Source organism: Felis catus, chromosome A2 (genome assembly GCF_018350175.1).
Source record: "Felis catus isolate Fca126 chromosome A2, F.catus_Fca126_mat1.0, whole genome shotgun sequence".
NCBI classification, from domain to species: Eukaryota; Metazoa; Chordata; class Mammalia; order Carnivora; family Felidae; genus Felis; species Felis catus.
Genome location: NC_058369.1, coordinates 157,654,722 through 157,677,681, shown reverse-complemented (window position 1 = coordinate 157,677,681; position 22,960 = coordinate 157,654,722). Strand labels below are relative to the sequence as shown.

The 22,960-nt window shown below is 40.0% G+C and overlaps 1 protein-coding gene and 1 long non-coding RNA gene across 3 annotated transcripts; both read right to left on the bottom strand.

The window, feature by feature from the left end:
• Nucleotides 1–1,906: 1,906 nt before the first annotated feature.
• LOC123381305 lies at nucleotides 1,907–22,707 on the bottom strand. 2 transcript variants are annotated; one of them, XR_006588150.1, is made up of 5 exons: nucleotides 22,330–22,707; nucleotides 19,635–19,736; nucleotides 4,984–5,169; nucleotides 2,593–2,647; nucleotides 1,907–2,153 (listed from the first exon to the last, which is right to left on the bottom strand). It is a non-coding gene; the product is annotated as an uncharacterized LOC123381305 (long non-coding RNA). The 2 variants fall into 2 exon arrangements; XR_006588154.1 differs by lacking the exons at nucleotides 1,907–2,153; nucleotides 2,593–2,647 and adding an exon at nucleotides 4,126–4,367.
• On the bottom strand, nucleotides 18,596–19,604 carry LOC101101632 (olfactory receptor-like protein OLF3). Its single transcript, XM_003983174.2, has one exon. It carries the CDS (start codon nucleotides 19,538–19,540, stop codon nucleotides 18,611–18,613), a length of 930 nt encoding a protein of 309 aa, XP_003983223.1. The 5' UTR covers nucleotides 19,541–19,604; the 3' UTR covers nucleotides 18,596–18,610.
• Nucleotides 22,708–22,960: the final 253 nt, after the last annotated feature.

Sequence of the window (22,960 nt, the reverse complement as noted above, 5' to 3'; positions counted from 1 at the left end):
AGCAAACCAAAAGAAATGCATAATAAAACTTGAGATATTCTGTATGAAGATGAAAACATACAAAATGATATGAATGTGATCAGAGGACGTTCTCTGTGACCTCTGAGGAGGTGACTCAGGCAGAGAAGGATTCCAGGGACCCAGCCCTTTGAGTTGCTGAGGAGGGACAGCGCTGCCTGAGTGGGGCCACCGCTGTGTGCTGTGTGTGCATAAGATAACTCTGTCAGGGCACAAGTCTCTGGAAGCGAGACGGGTGGTGAGCTTGGTTGCAGGCTGTTCAGAGAAGGTTGTGGTAGCCCTGAATACAGTGGTTTCAGAGAGGTGGGTAGATTTCAGATGCGTTTTAGAAAAATCTTTAATGGTGATTGATGGGTTGAGTATGGAAGATAAGGGAAAGAGAGAAATCAAGGAGGAATCTCAACATATGGCTTGTTCCAGGGAAGGGACACCATTTAGTAAGATGGGGAAAACTTGGGATGTTTACAGGCATTTTCCTCAGCGTTGAAGCAACGGCGATGGGCAAGAATTTGGTAGGGTGGTGTTTTGATTCATTTTCATATGAAGCTTAAGCAATCAGTCCAGGATATTCTCTGACAATAATTTATTGAGCACGTACTAGGTGCTGAGAAGTTTGCTCAGTACTGAGTGCTTTCCATACAACATCCAATTTAATCCACGAAACAATACTAAGCAGGTATTGCTATTCTAACTTCCCAGAAGACACTGGCTTAGACACATAAAGAAACATTTCCAAGTCAGAGAGGGATGAGATCAGAATTACAGGCAAGCCGAGGCCTGACTGTGAAGACATGGCCTCATCCCCCAGGCTGACTCACACACAGAGGACAACACCAGATTTGAAACACGTCACCATGTTTTCATATTTCAAATGTCTATTCTAGGAAATATTCTCTAATCATACTGAAATTTCTTATAGACACAATTAGAGATGAATCCAAATTAAAAAAATATGACATGCATACATATTCAGTCACACACACACACACACACACACACACACACACCAGAAATAAACATATAGAAATGTTTGCTAAATGTATCAGAGAAGAGGCAATCATTGGACTGAGTCTTGAAATATAAATAAGTGAGAAAACAAGACATTTTAGGCAGGGGAATCAGCGAACAAAGGCATAGGAGAATGAAACAGCCTGGCAGTTTCAGGGAAGCAACTGAGTTAGCCTTATTTGCTGTGTGAATGGGGAAATTATGAGAGAATGAATGAGTAGAAAAGGGATGGAGAGAGAGACAGACAGACAGATGAGACAGAGACAAATGGTGCTAAGGGCCAGATCATAGAGGCTTCCATATGAAATATTAAGGCATTTAGAAATTTCCCTGTGGCATAGACAATAAACAGTTGCTGAATATTTTCAGCAGCTGATAACATTCTAGTATTTTACCCTGGTTTTTGATGTGGGGAGATGGACAGAGCTGGTGAACCAGAGATCGAGAGACTAGTTGGAAGACACCCTCCTAGCAGACACTTGAAGACGCACACCAGAGAGCACTCAGCCCAGTTACAGTGTTTGTTAAAGACATGAAGATAAACATGCAGACATACGTGTTCACAAATTACATGAGTAACTTTGCATTCTTAGGGGAAACTGGAGGGAGGGAGGGAGGGAGGGAGGGAGGGAGAGAGAGAGAGAGAGAGAGAGAAAGAGAGAGAGAGAGAGAGAGAGAGAGAGAGAGAGAGAAAGAAAGAAAGGAGGGAGGGAGGGAGGGAGGGAGGGAGAGAGAGAGAGAGAGAGAGAAAGAGAGAGAGAGAGAGAGAGAGAGAGAGAAAGAAAGAAAGGAGGGAGGGAGGGAGGGAGGGAGGAAGGGAGGGAGGGAGGGAGGAAGGAATTCCTATTTCAAAAAGAAAGAAATTCCTATGTCTCAAAAACTAAAGAGTATATGAACTAATTATTGCATGCTAGTAAGAGGAACTGACCGTATTTATTGTGAACATATGATTTTACCATACGAATTGTGACTTTTCACTCGTGATAGGTTCTACCCCTTTAGAGTGTACTCAAACTTATTACACGTCATAGCAGATTCCTCCCATTGATTTGGAATCAAACATCTTAGCTCCTTTTTCCAGTCTTGTGCCTGCTGTGTATGCACTTTCTCTTCATTTCGTTCAGAGTCTGCACAAATGTAGATTTCGGTAGTTAAAACTTGATGAAACATAGCCTCTGCCCCTGCCAAGAGTCCCTTGTTTTATAAACCCCATCACAACCGACTTACAGGGAAGAGGCACCAGCCTGCCTCATGGGGTCCCCAGAAGGCATGGTCGGGACCTGTAGGTTGAGATCAGAATCTGGGGTGCCTGTTTCTGATCCTACACTGAGCGATGCTCCCTCAAAAGTAGCAGGGGGAGTGTGTGCTCTGCTCACTGCACACCTGGCTGCACTTACAAGTGTGAAAGACGAGAGTATCAGCCTGACCAATTGATAGGAATGGGGGGTGAGTACAAGAGAGAGGCTCAATAGCATTAAACATCTAGGATTTAGGCACTGCTACACCGTGGGAGTCCGAAAGAGAGCTGCCTGCATAGTCAGAGATGCTCTGAGAGAAGACGCTTACCTTGGCTCAGCAGCCTCTGCTGGGGTGGAACGTGAAAAGAAATTCTTCACTGATTCTAGAATAGGAAGAAGTAGAAAAGAAAGATTCAGGCACCGAATAGATGTGAGGAACCCACTCTCTAAACCCAGAAGTAAATGGGCACGGATTACCCAACTGCTTCCAGGCTGATAGCCAGGACTAAACGAGAGGTGAGCCCCCGGCTGTGGGATCACATCTGTGCCTGATGCGTTACCAGGCCGGCTCCCCCAGCACCCCCGGACCACAGCACCCATTGCCTGCCCCGGTGGACACTGCAGTGGTCTTAGACCCACCACACCCGGAAGAGCTTTGGATTCTGAGGGCTTTAAATGGTATCAAGACTTTCTCTACCTCTCTGCCAAGACCCAAGAGGAAAGCACCTTGATGATGCCAGTTCAGGTCTCTCATGGGAGCCATGAGGAATTGCCACCTGCCGATTGGGGCAGTCTTATTTGTTTGATAGAACAGTCATTCCATACAGGGAAAAATCCACTTACGGCCCCACGCTTGGAAAAGAACCAGATTTGAATTTCTTCTTTGTTGAAACAACAAAGAAAGAAAAGTTACTACTTTGAAATCCCCCCATTTACAGATTTTCAATTATTGTTCAATCTTTAGCTTACTTGAAGCAAGACGATCATATCACTGCTCTAAGGGAGATAGTATTCAAAGTAGACTGATGTTGCTATACTTCAGTAAAGTTTTAAATAAGTTTTTGCTGTAAATGCTTATGCCATAATTGTGTGCCTACTACATTTATTGTGATGTGATCATCATTGCTTTGTCAGCTGCCTTTTTGGGAACCATTTGACCAATATTTCACTTTCTGGAACAAAACTCTATTTTACTATGTATTTGTAGCCTGCTGAAATCTTAAGTAGCCCTCACATTAGGAAAAGCTGTCAAATTCACTGCAGCTTCACAAAATGGTAAATGGAAACATTGGCTGTTACAAGCAATTCAGTCTGCAACATGACGTCATGGTAATTATACACTCTGGTTTCTTTAAAGGAAAAGATCAATTTTACCTTAAAATTAAGAACTCTTAAATGACTGTTAAGTACTCTTTAATATAATTTCTCTTATAAGACTCAAGTATAAAACAAAATTATTGTAGCAAATAAAAATAAGGTCCGCCTTTCAAATCACTGGCCTCAATTTATCTCAAAGTTCTGGGAGAACTCTGACATTCCCTAAAATGCATAAATTCTCCAACATGGATTTTAAATATACCGCGATGTGGTGGCGATTAATAGAAATAGAAATGACAGAGTACCCACCAAATAACAGTTGCGCTAAATGTTCTGGTCACCTGTTGTGGCTGTGCGCTAGGGAGACTGAACAGGGCGGGAGGCATACTTTTCCCTCAAAAACAGGGAATGTGAATCTACTGTGAGAGGGTTTTATGAACTGTTGAAGCCACTATCCCTTAAAGAAGAGGTTTGGGATCTGAACTTCATACAAATAATCCCCCGAAGAGTTTGGAGATGTTCAGCTGATACAAACACTATATTCTACAACACGCTGGCACTATCTTATCCTAGAATTCAGCTCTCCAGGCTTTGCTTGGAGGGTTGTTGTTGTTGTTGTTTTCCCCCATTTGTACCTGTTGGCAGGTGCAGGTTGGAGAATTTTGCAGATCCCGGTCTAGGACATGTTGGAAGCAATAAGGAAACCCGAGGAGCTCACTGTCATGTTGTTCTTCAGGTCCCCAGATCCCTTGGCTATCTGCCTTCTTTTTGTCAGTCTTCTTGCATCTGTTGTGTTAGATCCAGACTTTTTAACAGTAAGGGGCTGTTCGTTTTTGGTTTTGTTGAGGAATATCCCCATATATGGATATTTCCACAGTGTGTTATCTATTCATCTCTTGATGGACTGTTCTGTTTGGGGCACTCTTTCAACCCCTACTCAGGCCATATACATACAACTCTGCCTTGACCTTCATTCCTTAGTGTATAGAGCCTGATGGTCACCCAGGGGTGAAATCTTAGGGTCTTCCCAGGCTTTTCCTATGCATATGTTCAGCCCTGGGCATGCGTGGAGTCTTCTCGATTCCCCAGTATAGACTTGAGATTTTAAAAGCCCTTGTTCTCCCATGTACGTCCTTTTCCAACCTCTTCCTTCCCAATATGCCAGCCTGTCTACTGCTCATCTCCACAGTTATCCTAGCCTCAGGCTGCTGTGGCCAATTCTTTTGCCTTTAACTACTATTGGCAAATGCCACCTGGGAAGCCATCCCAGCCCTGAGAATACTTCAAGACAGGGAAGCAAAGGTAAGGCCTATCAGTCCTTCAGGCAGCTGCCAGATAGGGCAACAGACTCAACCAAAATTCTTTGACAATAAGGTCCATAATGCTGGTTATGGCTACCAACCTGCATCGATGGTGTAGGTTGTTATCTTCATGGCTACCACCAGTCGGAGAGGTGGGAGATGACGGGTGGGCAACTTGAATGCCCCAGCCCCATGTTACCGCCATGTAACAGCATCATTCTTCATTAATCTTTCCCCTGTCATTGCCATTTTTTTTACTAGATCCCAGAGTTCTGCAAAAGGTAATCCTGAAAGTTTTTGAAAGGTTATTAGCTATGTTTATAGAGAAATGGAGTCTTGGGATTCCCTGCTCCCCCATTTTCAGTGATGTTTACTGAAGCACCATTACTTTTAAGTAAATATTTATATCAAGAATAGTGATATATACATACTTCAAATACTACTTTTCAACTTTCACCCTTGCCAAACTCCCTTATTAATTCTAGGGCCTTTTTGTAGATTCTTTGGGAATTTCCAGATCGATGATAACTCTGCGTGAGAATAAAAATGATTCTATTTCTTTATTTCTAATTTGTACCCTTTTATTTCTTTTGTTGGCCTTGCCACTTGGACTAGTTTATCTAGTTGAAGGAAAATAATGAGCATGGGCATCTAGTACTTGTTCTTAATCTTTGAGGGGATATCAACCAGTCTTTCACCATTAAGCAGATGTTAGCTGTAAGTTATGTGTATATACTTTAAGTCTATTTATTTATTTATTTATTTACTTACTTCCTTATTTATTTGGAGAGTGACAGAGAGAGCATGAGTAAGGGAGGGGCGAGAGAGAAGAAGAGAGGAAGAATCCCAAGCAGGCTCCGCACAGTCAGTCCAATGCAGACTCCGCAGAGTCCAATGCAGGCGCGAACTCATGAAACCATGAGATTATGACTGAGCTGAAACCAAGAGCTGGATGCTCAACTCACTGAGCCACCCAGGTGCCCCTGTACATACCTTTTATTAGGTGAAGAAGTTCCCATCTATACCTAGTTTTTAGTGACCTTTATAATGATTAATTTTGAATTATATTAACTAGCTTTTTGTGTGTCTATTAAAAAGATTAACTGGTTTTCTCCTTTTGTCTGTTAATATAATGAAAGGCACTGGTTTATTTTTGGATGTTGAACCAACGTATGTTCCTTGCATAAACTCCCCAAGGTCATGATCTGTTATATTTTTGCAAATTACTGAATTTTGATAATACTTTATTAGAATTTTTGTATGTCTGTTCATGAAGTTTAACAGTCTACAGCTTTCTTTTCTTTTAATGCCTTGGTTTGGTCTTGGTGTGAAGGTAACCCCGGCTTCATAAAAATATGTGGGCTTTCCTTCTTTTCTACGTTCAGGAAAAGTTTGTGTAGAACTAACACTATATGTGTTCCTTATATGTTTCATAAAATGTATTAGTGGACCTGAAGTTTTCCATGTGGGAAGATTTTTAACTGTTATATTCAATTTCTTTCATAGATGGTAAGTTTGCATGTTACCTATTTCTTCTTTTTTTTAATTAAAAAATATTTTTAATGTTTATTTATTTTTGAAAGAGACAGAGTGTGAGCAGGGGAGGGGCAGAGAGACAGGGAGACACAGAATCTGAATCAGGCTCTAGGCTCTGATCTAAGCTGTCAGGCACACTGTGAGATCATGACCTGAGCCGAAGTTGGATGCTTAACCAACTGAGCCACCCAGGTGCCCCAGGTTACCTATTTCTTCTTACAAGGACTTTGATAGTTTTTATTTTCCAGAAATTTATCTGTTTCATGTAAGAAATAATTCTTCTTGAAATGATTGATATAAATCAGTTAAAAATATTGCCTCAGTATTTTGTCAGTGTCTGATGGGTCTATAGGAATATGCCCCCTTTCATTCTTGGTATGGTTATTTGTGTTTTTCCTCTTTGTTTCTTGATCAGTCTGGCTTGAGTCTTTTCAGTGTGATTAAACTTTTCAAAGAAACTACTTTTAGTTTCATTGAATTTTTCAGTTGTGTTTTCTGGGGAATTCTTAAATTGTTTTTTGTTTTATTTTCTTCCTTCTGCACTCTATGCACTTAATTTGATCTCTTCTGTCTAGTTTCTCAAAGTGATGGCTTGAGTAATTGACCTGAGACATTTCTAACATAAACATTTAATGATTAAAATTTTCCTCTAAGCTCTTTTTTAGCTGACAGATAAAAGTTCTTATATACTATATTTTCTTTTTATTCAATTCAAAATATTTTTCTAACTTCTTTTGTGATTTCTTTGACTTACAGGCTATTTAAAAGAATGGGGTTACATTTTCACATATTTGGGGTTTTTCTAGAGGTCTATTACTTCTGATTTAATTCCATTATGTTTGAAGAAAATACTCTGCATGATTTCAATTGTTTTACATGTACTGACATTCATAGTCTTCTGTTACCAGGTGGGATGTCCTAAACATGTTAGGTCAGGTTTGTTCTGGTTTTTGTCTACTTGATCTAACAAATATGAGGAGAATGATGTTAACATCTCCAGTAATAGTGGTGGATTTGTCTTTTTATTTCTTATGTATCTATAGCTTTGTTATTAGATTATTAGAATATTAATGTGCTCTTGATTAATCAATATTCTTACCATTGTATAATGTCCTACTTTTTCCCTGGTAATACTCTTTATTCTGCTGATTAGTTCATTTGATATTAATATGATCACTCCAGCTTACTGATTTTAGTATTGCATGGTATATACATTTCATCTTTTTACTTTGAATCCATTTATGTCTTTATATTAAAAAATAGACTGATTTTAGAAGACATATACTTGGGTCTATTTATCCTACATGATGTCCTCTGTCTTTTAATTACTGTGTTTAGGCCATTTTAATTTAATATTATAAGTAACATGAATTTAAATCTATCAATTTTCTACTTGCTATTTTTGTCTCATTTTTCTTTGTTTCCCATTTCTGCCTCTCTACCTTTCCATATTAATTATCTTAATTATTTTTACACTTATTGGCTTATTAGTTAAGCCTCTTTCAAGTGAGCAATAATTTCTTTTTGGCTAACATACAGTGTATACAGTGTGCTCTTGGTTTGGGGGGTGGGGTAGTTTCCTGTGACTCATTGCTTACATACAACATCCAGTGCTCATCCTACAAAGTGCCTTCCTCAATGTCCATCACCCATTTTCCCCTCTCCCCTGCGCCCCCCTTCAACCTTCAGTTTGTTCTCTGTATTTAAAAGTCTCTTATGGTTTGCCTCCCTCCCTCTCTGTTTGTAACTATTTCCCCCCTTCCCTTCCCCCACAGTCTTCTATTAAGTTTCTCAAGTTCCACATATGACTGAAAATATATGATATCTTCCTCTGACTTATTTCACTTAGCATAATACCCTCCAGTTCCATCCATGTTGCTGCAAATGGCAGGATTTCATTCTTTCTCATTGTCAAGTGGTAGTCCATTGTATATATAAACCACATCTTCTTTATCCATTCATCAGTTGATGGACATTCAGACTCTTTCCATAATTTGGCTATTGTTTAAAGTTCTGTTACAAACATTGGGGTACATGTACCCCTATGAATCAGCACTCCTGTATCCATTGGATAAATTCTTAGTAGTGCTATTGCTGGGCCATAGGGTAGTTCTATTTTTAATTTTTTGAGGAACCTCCACACTGTTTTCCAGAGTGGCTGTACCAGTTTGCATTCCCACCAACAGTACAGGAGGATGTCTTCTTTGGAAAATTGCCTATTCATGTCTTCTGCCCATTTCTTCACTGGATTATTTGTTTTTCGGGTGTTGAGTTTGGTAAGTTCTTTACAGATTTTGGATACTAACCCTTTATCATATATGTCATTTACAAATATCTTTTCCCACTCTGTTGGCTGCCTTTTAGTTTTGTTGATTGTTTCCTTGGCAGTGCAGAAACTTTTTATCTTGATGAGGTCCCAGTAGTTCATTTTTGCTTTTAATTCCCTTGCCTTTGGAGACATGTCAAGTAAGAAACTGTTGCGGCTGAGGTCAAAGAGGTTGCTGCCTGTTTTCTCCTCTAGGGTTTTGATGGTTTCCTATCTCACATTTAGGTCTTTCATCCATTTTGAGTTTATTTTTGTGTATGGTGTAAGAAAGTGGTCTATTTTCATTCCTCTGCATGTTGCTGTCCAGTTCTCCCAGCACTATTTGCTAAAGAGACTGTCTTTTTTCCATTGGATACTCTTTCCTGCTTTGTCAAAGATTAGCTGGCCATACATTTGTAGGTTCAATGTTGGGTTCTCTTTTCTATCCCATTGGTCTATGTGTCTGTTTTTGTGCCAATACCATATTGTCTTGATGATTACAGAAGTCAGCAATAATTTTTGAAGACGTTTCCACAGACTAACTCCTGCCTCCACAAATACCCTGGGCAAGTTAGCACAGTGGAGAGTAGGGGTTATTCTTGAAAGCCACTCCTGAAAGTCAACCAGTTTGAACAGCATTAACTACACTATAAATTGGAGTCACTATGTATGACATTAAAATGTATCCCACTGAATTCAAACTAAATATACCTATACTGGTTTGATTACTGTCTGCCCTCCCCCACCCCCACCAAATATATGTGTGGAACCTTGGAATGTGACCTTATTTGGAAATAGGATCTTTGCAGATGTAATTGTTAAAAATCTTGAGATGAGGGGCACCTGCGTGAGTCAGTCAGTTAAGCACCCAACTTCAGCTTAGATAATGATCTATGGTTTGTGGTTTCAAGCCCTACATTGGGCTCTGTGCTGGAAGTTCAGAGCCTGAAGCCTGTTTCGGATTCTGTGTCTCCCTCTCTCTCTGTCCCACCCCCACTAGCACTCTGTCTTTCCCTCTGTCTTTCAAAAATAAACATTAGAAACCAATTTGACAATAAACTTCATATATTAAAAAAATAAAAACAACAAAAAAAACAAAAATAAATAAGCATTAAACATTTTTTTCAATCTTAAGAGATAGCATCCTGAGTTTAGAGTGAGCCCCAAATCCAATGACTAGTATTTTTGTAAGAAGAGAAGACATAAAGAGCCACATGGAGAAGATGCCCTTTTGATGACAGAGGTAAGCAGGGATGAGTTATACTGACACAGCGAGGCAACACTTGGGGCTATAAGAACCTGGAAGAAGTAAGGGAGGATTATTTCCTAGAATCTGCAGAGGGAACACTGTTCTACTACTGACATCTTAATTTTGAACTTCTAGACTCCAAAACAGTAAGAGAACAAATTTCTGTTGTTTGAAGCCACGAAGTTTTGGTACTTTGTTACAGAAGACTTAGGAAATGACTATAGTACCTCAACTCAATTTTCCCTTAGCTGGATCCCCAAAATTCTTACACCCCCTTGAGCACCAGCCAGTAGGGCAGTGTGACAGATGGAAAATCAGAATGGAAAGTGACATCAGCTCAACCAATTGCAGTTAAAATTCTTAATTTTGAAAAATTTCATTAGGCATATTTTACAAAAAAAAACCCCACATAGCCCTGTACACATAGCCCATGCAAGTAAGCGGTTCTGAAGCATAAACTTCTTTAGCTTTATGGTAAATCTACTTCTGGATGTAAGAGAGGAGAGTCAACCACCAATTCAATGTCCTTGTGATGACCTCAGGGTATATGTAAGGAATGATCCTACAAGTGGGATTGGAATCTACGCCAAGAAAGAGGGGAATTAAGACAGAGTGGGGGAGGGGGTTGGTAATGGATGAGGAAAATGTGATAGAGTTAATGTAACAGGGGTCAGAGTGGGGTCAAAAATTTATTGGAGTTATACCAGATGGTGTGAACAGGAAAAAAGAAATAGGGGTGAGTGGTCAGACAGTGGGGTGGTCATGTGGAGGTGTTAGAGGGAGTGTAATTATTGGTAAAGGGAAAAGACTGGGATTCAAGCACAGAAGACGGTGGCTGGACATCAGTTAGGGAACCAAAACACTGGGAGGAGATAGGCAGTCAACTGAGAGGCTAGGACGCTGAATGATCCACATAGACATTGAAATGTTCACGTGCATGACGGAATTAGCGGTAAACCAGGGTAAAATGAGGAGATTGGAGGGTAAGTGAAGACAAAAAAGATGGGGTGATGGTGTTATAGTCTGGTAACACATGCTTCAGAGGAGCTTGAGTCATGTAGGCAAAAGTAAAGAACACTGGTGTGGAAGTGGCAGATCAAGAGAGATACTCTCCACCCTTCTACCCAATACTAGAGAAAAAATGGGAGAAAATGAGTATGTATTTGAGAGAGCTGAGGGGAATCAGAGTTCTCAGGGAAGAGTCAGGTTGGAGTTCAAGCAAGAAAAAGAAAAACACATTCAAAAAAGATACTCAGACTATAGAGTATTTTGCTGATAATGGAGCATGAGTTTCAGGGGACAATTGAGGAAGATTGTGGCATCAGAAGAGGTCAGTATTCTGATCAGACATGTAGGCCAAGTTGGGATAAGCACCCAGGTGATGGATGTCCTGTGAAGCATGGACTTCCTGCACAGCCTCAGATGAACAGGGAGGTGAGGCATGAAGGATGTGCTTGGGACTGTCTCTTCAGGGAAAGTGGTTAATCAGAGTTAATTAAAGCCTCTTTCTAGACACAGAGCTCTACCCAGTCTTCATTCTCCAAGGGGGTAGCAGCTTCATTCTATACTTACCACCCTGGTCTTTAGTTCTTCACTCTCAACACATGGAATTACAGTTTTGGAAACTTAATTTTACACTTAGAAGGTTCTGGCTTGTTGCCTGTTCTATCACAAGTTCACCTCCATGTCCCTGGTTTTATTTTTAAGCCATTTTTTGTTACCTGAAGTTGCTTTCATGTTTTTTCATTTTAACTGTTATAGTCTTTTTAAAAAATTTATTTATTTATTTATTTATTTATTTATTTATTTATTTATTTATTTTTGAGAGAGAGCGTGCACGTGCGGTCTGGGAGAAGCAGAAAGAGAGGGGGAGAGAGAGAATCCCAAACACATTCTCTCTGCCAGCGCAGAGTGCAACGCGGCGCCTGATCTCACAAATCGTGAGATCATGATCCGAACCAAATCAAGAGTCAGACACTGAACCGACTGAGCCGCCCAGGCGCCCCACGTTATAGTCTTAATGCAGGAGGAATGGGTAATAATTTTGAGTTCTTGCATTCATAAATATGTATTTGTCACTATTTAAAGATGAATGATGTCAAGAGAATTAGAGACCAAGCCACAAGCTGAGAGAAACTTGCTACAAAAGACACATCTGATGAAGAACTGTTACCCAAAATGTACAAGGAGCGCTTAAAACTCAACAGTTAGAAAACCAACAACTCAATTAAAAAATGGGCCAAAGACCCTCACAGACACCTCATCAAAGAAAAGACACAGATGGAAAATAAGCTTTGAAAAGATACTTTGCAGCACATGTCATCAGGGAAATGCAAATTGAAACAACAATGAGATGCCACTACAGACCTATTAAGATGGCCAAGATCCAGAATACGGACAAACACCAAATGCTGGTGAGGATATGGAACAACAGAAATCCTCATTCACTGCTGGTGCGAATGCAAAATGGTGCAGCCACTTTGGAAACAGTTGGGAGACTTCTTACAAAGGTAAATATTCTTTTCATACAATCTAGTAATCATGCTTCTTGGTATTTACCAAAGGAGGCAAAAACTTATGTCCACACAAAAACCTGCACACAAATGTTTATAGCAGCTTTATTCCTAATTGCCAAAATATGAAAGCAAGCAAGATGTTCTTTAGTAGGCAAATGGATAAATAAACTGGTACATGCAATTATTCAGTTCCAAATTATTATTCAGAATATTTGGAATAGGGGCGCCTGGGTGGCTCAGTCGGTTGAGCGTCCAACTTCAGCTAAGGTCATGATCTCACGGTCCGTGAGTTCAAGCCCCACGTCGGGCTCTGCACTGACAGCTCAGAGCCTGGAGCCTGCTTTAGATTCTGTGTCTCCCTCTCTCTCCGCCCCTCCCCTGCTCATGCTCTGTCTCTCTCTGTCTCAAAAATAAATAAAACATAAAAAAACCCAGAATATTTGGAATATTATTCAGTTCCAAAAAGAAATGAAAAGATATGGAAAAAACATAAATGTATTATTACTAAGTGAAAGAAGTCAGTCTGGAAAGGCTACATACTGTATGATTCCAAGTACAGTAAAACCTTGGTTTGCGAGCATAATTTGTTCCGGAAATATGCTGGAAATCCAAAGAGCTTCTATACCAAAGTGAATTTCAAGAACTATTGGCTCAGTGGTTGACATTCAGTGTCACAGACTGCTCCCATTGCAAGACAACGCTCTGTTTATCAAGTTAATATTTATTAGAAATGTTTGCTCATCTTGTGGAACGCTCGCAGAGTAAGTTGCTCACAAACCAAGGTTTTACTGTATATGACATTTTAGAAAAGACAAAACTATGGAGATGGCAGAAAATCAATGGTTGTTAGGGATGGGGGGGGAGATGGATGAAAAGATGGAGTATGGAGGATTTCTAAATCAGTGAAACTACTCTGTATAATACTTTAAGAGCAGACAAGTCATCATAAATTTGTCCAAATCCATATGATGTACTACGCCAAAGTGGACCCTAACGGAAACTACGGATTCGGGACAATGATGTGTCAATATAGGTTCATAACAAATGCCCCATTCTGGCAGGTTGTGTTGATAATGAAATTATGTCCGTGAGGGGACAGGGAAGATATGGGGGAATCTCTGTGTCTTCTGCTCAATATTACCATGAACCTAAAACTGCTCTAAACAATAAATCCTATTTTAAAATAGTGAATAGTGCCTCCATTTAGTAGAGAATTTTTCTTTGCTAACATTTACTCTCAGGATTCTATAAATAGATATTTTTCCATCAACTTCTGTCATCTAATATTGCAAAGACTAATTCTAGCCAACCAGACTTCTAAACTGGCGCCCAGGATTCCCACCTCTTGGTGCCCTGTAGAGTCCTCTTCCCTTGATTATTAATATGATGCAATTTCACTCATGTGATAATGGTTCACTACATAGAAAAAGGGATTTTGAAGATGCCCCTACTCAGTTTAATTCTATCTACTCAAAAGAAAGGTTTTTCTGGGTGAGCCTGACCTAATCAGGTGCACCTTTTAAAGGTGTCCAGGCTTTCCTGGGAGTCAGAGCTTCAAAACAGCAGAGATTCTTTGTAGCTCTTTTACGAAGCAAACTGCCATGCTGTGACAGGACCGACACGTGTAGGAAGGCCATGACGGTGACCTCCCAGAGCTTATTATAAACGGTCACCAGCTAATGACAATCAAGATAATGGGTCCCTCAGTCAGACAGCTGCAAGAAAATGAATTCTTCCAACAACAAGTGAGCTTGGAAAAGGACCCTGAATCTCAGATGAGAGCATAGCTCCAGCCGACGCTGTGACCTGAGTCAGATCCTGAACAGACAATGCATTTATGCTGTGCCTGGACTTTCCAACCAACAGAAACTTTGAGATGATAAATTGTGTGGTTTTCAGCTGCTAAATTTGTAGTAATTTGTTACACAGTAATAGAAAATACACTAGCTTAACATTTTCTAAGTGGCCCTTTTGTTTTGTTTACATTCTAGATCTTTATAAAATTTCATTATACTTGAAATTCAGTTATTTCACCAATACATCTATAGGGTTTTTTTTTTCACCTTTCTTTAATTTATAGGTAGGTATATGGTGAGACCCTTTAATCCAGAGAATCGGTGTCTCCTTTATTTAAGTGACGTGTTCATGGATTACAATTAATAATGGGAAAACTAAATAAAGTATCACTTAAAATGCTAAAAACAAAGCAAATAATTTGAGTAGTTAGTGGTATTTCAAGTAAAAGACCCAAGAAAAAAAACAGGCCTACCTTTAGAGAAAATGACCTGATATTAATGCACAGATGAAAGGGGTGAGACAAAATGTTAGGCTAATCTTTTCATCAAATGAAATGACCTTCATGTAATAAAGGAAAGAAAAAGCCGCACGAGAAAATGATTCCTTCCTATGATGCACAAAAGAACGAACTAGCTATTTTAAATTAATTGCATTCATCCAGATCCTGAATTTTATGCTAAGGTTCTAGAAAACTAGTATATGCTGTTTCATAGCCCCTTTTCATAATCTGTGAGAATAGGACCCATACCAGGAAGTTAAGGACAAACAAATGTAGAGTATTTCTATTTAAAAATTTCCAAATTATCAGGAGGATGGATTTTAAAACACAGGCATATTAACATGGAAAAATTCTAGGATTAACTATCAAGCATTGTTTGTGAGCTTTTACTAGCCTGTCGTTAGCACTCATTAGGAACAAAGTGAAGTTCATTAAGAACAAATAATGCCATGAGAGGCCACCTTCATGGCCTTGCTAACTTTGCTTTCAATATTGGTAGGTTGGTGGGTTGAAATAAAAAGGTGGTGTTGTTGTTTTGTTTTGTTTTGTTTTTTTACAATGCAATATATAGGTAGTTTTGGTTAGACCAGAGCTGACAGGCTAATAAATCAGAATGTGGGGTTAGCATTTGTTATGGCCTTAACTGTCCCACCAAAATTCATATGTTACAGTCCTAGCCCATAGTACCTCAGAATGTGACTGTATTTGGAGATAAGGCCTTTAAAAATGTAATTAAGGTCAATGAGGTGATATATACAGGCCTTAATACAATGTTACTGGTGTCCTTATAAGAGGAGAAAATTAGGGGCGCCTGGGTAGCTCAGTCGGTTCAGCTCGGGTCATGATCTCGTGCTTTGTGAGTTCAAGCCCTGCATCAGGCTCTGTGCTGACAGCTCAGAGTCTGGAACCTGCTTCGGATTCTGTGTCTCCCTCTCTCTCTCTGCCCCTCTCCCGCTTATGCTCTGTCTCTCAAAAATAAATATTAAATTTTTTTTAATAAATTAAAAAAAGAAAAGAAGATTAGGGGGTGCTTGGGTAGCTCAGTCAGTTAGGCGTCTGACTTGGGCCCAGGTCATGGTCTCACAGTTTGTGGGTTCAAGCCCCATGTCAGGCTCTGTGCTGACAGCTTGGATCCTGGAGCCTGCTTCAGATTCTGTGTCTCCCTCTCTCTCTCTGCCCCTCCCTCGCTCACACTCTCTCTCTCTCTCCTTCAAAAATAAATAAACATTAAAAAAAGAGAGAAGATTAGGACACAGACATGCACATGCAGAGGAAAGACCATGTGAGGGCACAGTAAGGAGACAGGCATCTGCAAGCCAAGGAGAGAGGCCACCACAGGAACAAAGCTGTCAATGCCTTTATCTTGGACCTCCAGCCTCTAAAACTGCAGGAAAATAAATTTCTGTTGCTGAAGCCACTCTGTCTGTGATGTTTTGTTATGGAAGCTCTAGCAAACTAATACAGCATCTGTTGCTTACTAGATGTCTTCAAGGAAGGCTGGATAGACCGCTCTGTGAGCATCAAAGAATGTCAGAGGAATGTCTTTGCTGCCATGGGATGTTCAGTGTCACAGAAACAGATACCCAGACTTAGTCTTTGATTTTCCCTTGGAAAACAATTTCACTATAGTTGACTTACTCTGTACTAATGCCATGTTCAATCATTCCTGGTGATGGCTGACCACTTGCCAGTCTTTTCCCTCCCTCCTTTCCCCTCTCCCTTATTTCATCCTCAAGAAATGTATAGAGCTCTAGCATAAAAGATGGAACTAGATTCACTGGGGATCTCACAGCTGTGCTTTGAAGAACATGCTCTTGAGAAACTGAAGACATTTTGTTACTAAAAGATGAGTCTAGAGGCATAGGCATTGGTTGTGATATGGGAGGTAGGTTTTTGCTTCACCTGACACCCATCCTTGCAGGGGTTCTGGAGGACCTAGGATTTAGCACAATCTAAAGACCTTCAGGTTACATATTAACATGTCTGGGGATGCTCAAGATATGGGCATAGGAAGTACAAGAATAGACCCCACTTTTAGATAATATCAGATGGAGCTCAGAGCATCAAGAATTATTATTATGTAGGGGCCCCTGGGTGGCTCAGTCAGTTAAGCATCCAACTTCAGCTCAGGTCATGATCTCAATTTGTGAGTTCAAGCCCCACATTGGGCTCTCTGCTGTCAGCAGAGCCTGCTTGGGATTCTCTCTCTCTGTCTCTCTGCCCATCCCTTGCTCACTCTCTCTTTCTTTCTCTCTCTCTCTCTCTCAAAAATAAACGTTTTTTAAAAATAATTGTTATTATGTAAATTTAGCACACTTATATGCAACAGCAGGCAAGGACCAGAATATAACAGTTAAAAAGGTATTTGGCGGGGCGCCTGGGTGGCGCAGTCGGTTAGGCGTCCGACTTCAGCCAGGTCACGATCTCGCAGTCCGTGAGTTCGAGCCCCGCGTCAGGCTCTGGGCTGATGGCTCGGAGCCTGGAGCCTGTTTCCGATTCTGTGTCTCCCTCTCTCTCTGCCCCTCCCCCATTCATGCTCTGTCTCTCTCTGTCCCAAAAATAAATAAACGTTGAAAAAAAAAATTAAAAAAAAAAAAAAAGGTATTTGGCAAAGCCTTATTATATCCTTCTAGATAAAATGATTAACATATGCTTGAATAATTTATTTTAAAGTAGATTTAAAAGCATACACAAAATGTGCTCAATAAAGGTTTTCAATGTGGAAATAGGTTCACAGTGATATCTAGTTAACATGTACCACTTGGTAATTCTTTTTATAACTGTTTCTGTTTATAATGTCTATGAAACAGAAAGAGAAAGTAAACTCCTAGAATACCTTTGAGAATCAAGATTCAAAATATTCTTGGTGAGTTGGTGTGACATGTGAAAATCAATAATAACAATTAGCAGAGCTAAATATACATATCTTCATTTTAGTTTTTAAAAAATAAGAGTTCCATGGGTATGGAGATTTTGTAAACAGTTTATAGGAAACAGGTCTTGGGAATTAGTTAAATAAAAACTACAGCTATGAATAATTTTGGAAATAATAGTGATTTTTGAGAAAGTAATGTCACTGAATTGTACCCTTAAAATGGTTACATTGGTAAATTTTATGTTTTATATATATTTTGCTACAATTAGAAATGAAAACTGTAGTGAAGCCACAGATATTTGGCATATTACAAGCAGATTTGATTCTTGAAAAGCAGATGAGAGCCAACATACTGGTGTGAACAAATATTGTGTCGTATATTATTTATTTCAGAATATCATATCACACTCTATATTAAGGCACAAATTAAGTGTTGAAAGTTCTAAAACTGACATCATTTGAGAAAGGGTTAAAGAAACCATTTGTAATTATCCTGGGGCAAATAAGGCTGTTCTACAAATAAATGGAGTCTTGTCATGTAGAAAGAACAGACATCCTCTGTTTTGTTCCACAGGTAAAACAGACCTCATAGGTGGCATTCGTCTCTTTATTCATTCCATGCCAGGTCTGCTGGATGGAGCTGCAGATCATTTCTTTATACATTAATATACTAATAAAATAAAAAATGGGCAGATGAAGTCTAAATACCACTGGATACCTGAGAGAAGACGATCTAAGGAGAGGACCTCTCTTGGATCACTGACATGTGAATTATCTGGCATTGGCCTATATAAGGAAATTTATTACTCGGGTAGAAGGATGCTTTCTCCAAATGCAAGGGCATATTAGTCAACTTTAGTTTAAGTATGGGAGTCCTGTCTACCTCAGCTGATCTCCTTTTTGGTTTTGATGATAGATAACAAGAAATGCTTATAATCTTTACTCTTTATCTCAGAATTTCTCTAGAACCTTTTGGAGAGCAGCCATAACTTCCTTATTCCTCAAGCTATAGATCATGGGGTTCAGCATAGGTGCCACCAGAGCATAGAATAGAGCAACCGTCTTCTCCTCTTCCTCTGAGGAGGCTGACTGTGGCCCCAGGTAGGTGAAGATGGTAGCCCCAAAGCACATACAAACCACAGTGAGGTGGGAGGCACACGTCCCAAAGGCTTTGCTACGTCCCTGAGCAGAACGAATATTCAGAATGGCAGCAACTATACGAACATAGGAGAACAGAACCAGGAAACAGGGAAGCATGATCACCAGAAATCCTGAGATGGCCACCATGACCTTGTTGAAGGAGATGTCCACACAGGCTAGCCGTAGCACTGCTAAGGTCTCACAGGCAAAGTGATTAATAACATTGTGACACAGAGGAAGCCAGAAGGTAATGATTGTCTCCATCAGTGAATTGGCAAAACCAACCACCAAGCAGCCAGCAGCCAGCCCCAGACACAGCTGTCCATGCATGATGACTGTGTAGTGTAGTGGGTGGCACACAGCCACATAGCGGTCATAGGCCATGGCTCCCAGCAGGAAGAACTCAGACCCACCCAGGGCCAGGGAGATGTAGAGCTGGAGCACACAGCTGTAGAATGGGATGGACTTCCGGGCTGAGAGCAGGTGGGCCAGCATTTGTGGGGCAATACTGTTTGAATAACAAAGGTCCACAAAGGATAAAACACTAAGGAAGAAGTACATGGGGTTATGAAGCCTGCTGTCCAGTCTGATCAGAAGAAGAATGAGAATATTTCCCACCAGAGTCACCAAGTACATGGTCAGGACCAGGACAAAGAGGAAGACTTGCATCTTCCAGTCACTGGACAACCCTAGTAGAATGAACTCCCTCACCCATGTCTGGGTTTTATTTTCCTGGCCCATGAGTTTCTGAGGACCAAACTCTAAAGATGTTGAAAAAACAAATTATGAAAATTCAGGATTGGAAAGTGGCTTTTAGACCATACGGAGAGCTTACCCATCTGAACTTAAGTTCTTCTAGAACATCTCAGCCAAATCGTCATCCACACTCTGCTTGAACACATCCATATGAGGAGCACAATGGGATCCAGCTGTGCAGCTGGAAATCAAGGAGAAAAGAAGTTACATTCTTGGAATTCAATTTATTGGAATGTAATTTCTCCTCCCAAACATCTGCTCTTAAATGGGGGAAGGAAATTAATGAAGTGTTTAGACTTAAAATCCTATTCCATTTAGTAGGTATTATAGAGAATTCATGTCTTTTTGGTGAGAAATTTTTTGGTTCATATGAAAGATACTTTTCTGAATTCTGATTGATGTCCAGTCCCACTTAACTTCCTTTTGTTTATTGGGTTTCCTCTCTAGATATCTCAGACACACCCTACTTACCCCTCCTCAGGGGAATGTATCCATGAAACCCTGGATGTTGTAAATAATATTCTTATATTTTCATTAATAAATTATTTTGAACTTATTTGCTTGACCTTGCCCTTTTGACATTGCCAAGTGGAAGGTCTCCTCTCCACCTACCTCACACCAGTGACTGCGATGGGTGAGATCAACCCAAGATGGTCTACTTTAAAAATCAGGTGTTGTTAGGGGTACTTGGATGACTCAGTCGGTTGAGATTCTGACTTTGGCTCAGGTCATGATCTCGCAGTTTGTGAGTTTTATCCCTGCAATGGGCTCTGGGCTGACAGCTCAGAGCCTGGAACCTGCTTCGGAATCTGTGTCTCCATCTCCCTCTCTGCCCCTCCCCTGCTTGTGCGTGCGTGCGCTCTCTCTCTCTTTCAAAAATAAATAAATAAATGTTAAAAATTTAAAAATCAAAAAAGTCAGGTGTTGTTGGGGCACCTGGATGGCTAAGTTGGTTAAGCATCCAACTCTTGATTTCAGCTCAGGTCATGATCTCATGGTTCATGGGTTTAAGCCCCGTGTAGGAGTCTGTGCTAACAACATAGAGTCTGCTTGGATGCTCTCTCTTCCCCCGCCCCCTCTCATTTCAAAATAAATAAATAATCAGTTGTTTCATGAAAAGAAAGTATATATAGTTGCTAAAACTCATCTCCCATGCCCCTCAAGTGGAATTTAATAACTTGTTTAATGATATGAGGTTGTTACTCAACAATGATGTTTTCTCAAGGAAGGAACAGCTCATTCATTTCTCAATACACCATTGATGAGTCCTTACCCATGAAGATAGAAGGATAGAAAATCAGGTGTTAATTATAGAACATGAGGACATAGGCAGTAATTTTTTGACCCAAACCAAAATTTCTTTTGTTTCTTTTCTTTTGCTCACTTACAAAAAGAAAGTAGTGATCCATATCTAAAGTATACAGATGGAAGTCTGAAGTCTTAGAGACCATCCTGTGACAGTACATGAAGGATCCACGTGAAATATTATTACCCCAATGGCTCCTTTGCTATTCATGCTATAACTATAGATAGCAGACTCCAACTGAATTTATCAAAAACTTCCATTTTTAGCTTAAAAACTTAGAATAATTATTAGAGATCATAACACTTATAACACAGGTGGCTGGGGGATTTAAGATTAAGGTTCATTGTCATGAAGATAGCAACATTCAGATCGTTAGTCATAAAATATACAGGATTTAGTATTGTTCTGAATAAGACCAGAAATGCCAAGGGATTTCTTAAAAACCGAGCTTTCAGAAATAGAGTGTTACACAGAAATCAGAGGAAATGATCAAACAATGTGAGAAATCCATTCAAGGTTTTGCCCTGGAAGCTTCCAGTCACTCACACCAGAATTAACTGGAACAAGATACTTAGCTACAAGACTGGCAAAGAAATTCACAATGTAGGGGCGCCTGGGTGGCTCAGTTGCTTAAATGTCAGACTTCAGCTCAGGTCATGATCTCACAGTTCGTGAGTTCGAGCCCCGTGTCGGGCTCTGTGCTGACGGCTCAGAGCCTGGAGCCTGTTTCAGATTCTGTGTCTCCCTCTCTCTCTGACCCTCCCTTGTTCATGCTCTGTCTCTCTCTGTCTCAAAAATAAATAAAAAGTAAAAAAAAAAAAAAAAAAAAAGAAATTCACAATGTAAGTAAAGCTCCTCACTGTGTAACAAAATAAGGGATTAAAAATCTTCATGACAAATAAGTAGGTCATAATCAAGAATGATATTTTTCCAGAATGTTTAAAATTCACAGGTTGTTCAGCCTCATGGCTAAAAACCAACAGCATAGGCTTAATTTTTTTGTGTTCCTTTGTTTGTAATTTCTGTTGCACTACACCTATTTGTACATTAGCTTTTCATTTTGCCATATTTTACATTGAGTTAAAAACTACTGTCATTATACTGGTTAGAAAATGTCCTAGTCATGAAAGCCCTGATCAAAGTACGGACTGGTATGTTTACAATACTTTCCTATCCTTACGTAAATGTATTTTTAGCACTCCAATGCTTTTTAGAGATTCACCAATAGCTAAAGAGAACACACTTCACACAGCTCTCTCTCTGACATCTGAGAATCTGCAGTTTTAGAAGAGAATTATACCTCTCTCTCTCTTTCTACACATCTGTATATATATTTATACATTTCAAGAATTGCTGAGAATGTAAATGTTGAAGAAAGTAATAGTTATTTCATGCTTGCTGCTTTGTGTTAGGATTTCACGAAATAAACCAAACAACTGTATAAATCACAATAAAACCTGAAACATACCAAAGTGTGATGGCTTGTTTCCAAGATGTATTTCTATTGTAACCTGTCCTTTAAAGCAACACCAGTGACTTGAACCACATTGTATGTAAGACTGATTCCAGATCACCTTTCTTCAGTCCTGTCTTCCCAGGGCTCAGAGGTAACCCTGACACAGCCACTCTTCTAGGTACATCAGAGGTGTGCACATGCATGCAGGCTGCGTGAACGTGAAGGGTCCGGGTAATGCTAGATTCACGTATGTTGTCTGCACTCCTATAACCAGGACTTGAATGTGTGTGTTTTTTTTTAAATCAAACAATTACAGGGGCGCCTGGGTGGCTCAGTCGGTTAAGCATCCGGCTTCAGCTCAGGTCATGATCTCACGTGTTTGTGAGTTTGAGCCCCACGTCAGGCTCAGTGCTGATAGCTTGGAGCCCGGAGCCTGCTTCGGATTCTGTGTCTCTCTCTCTCTCTGCCCCTCCCCTGCTCATGTTCTGTCTCTCTCTCTGTCAAAAATAAATAAACATTAAAAAAAAATTTTTTAATCAAACAATTACAAAACTAGTAGCGTTTTCCTGCCTATCTCCAAACACCCCCAAAATGAGGTCATTTGTCATTAAAGCCATGTTATGCTTGCTCAGTAATGTCGTCA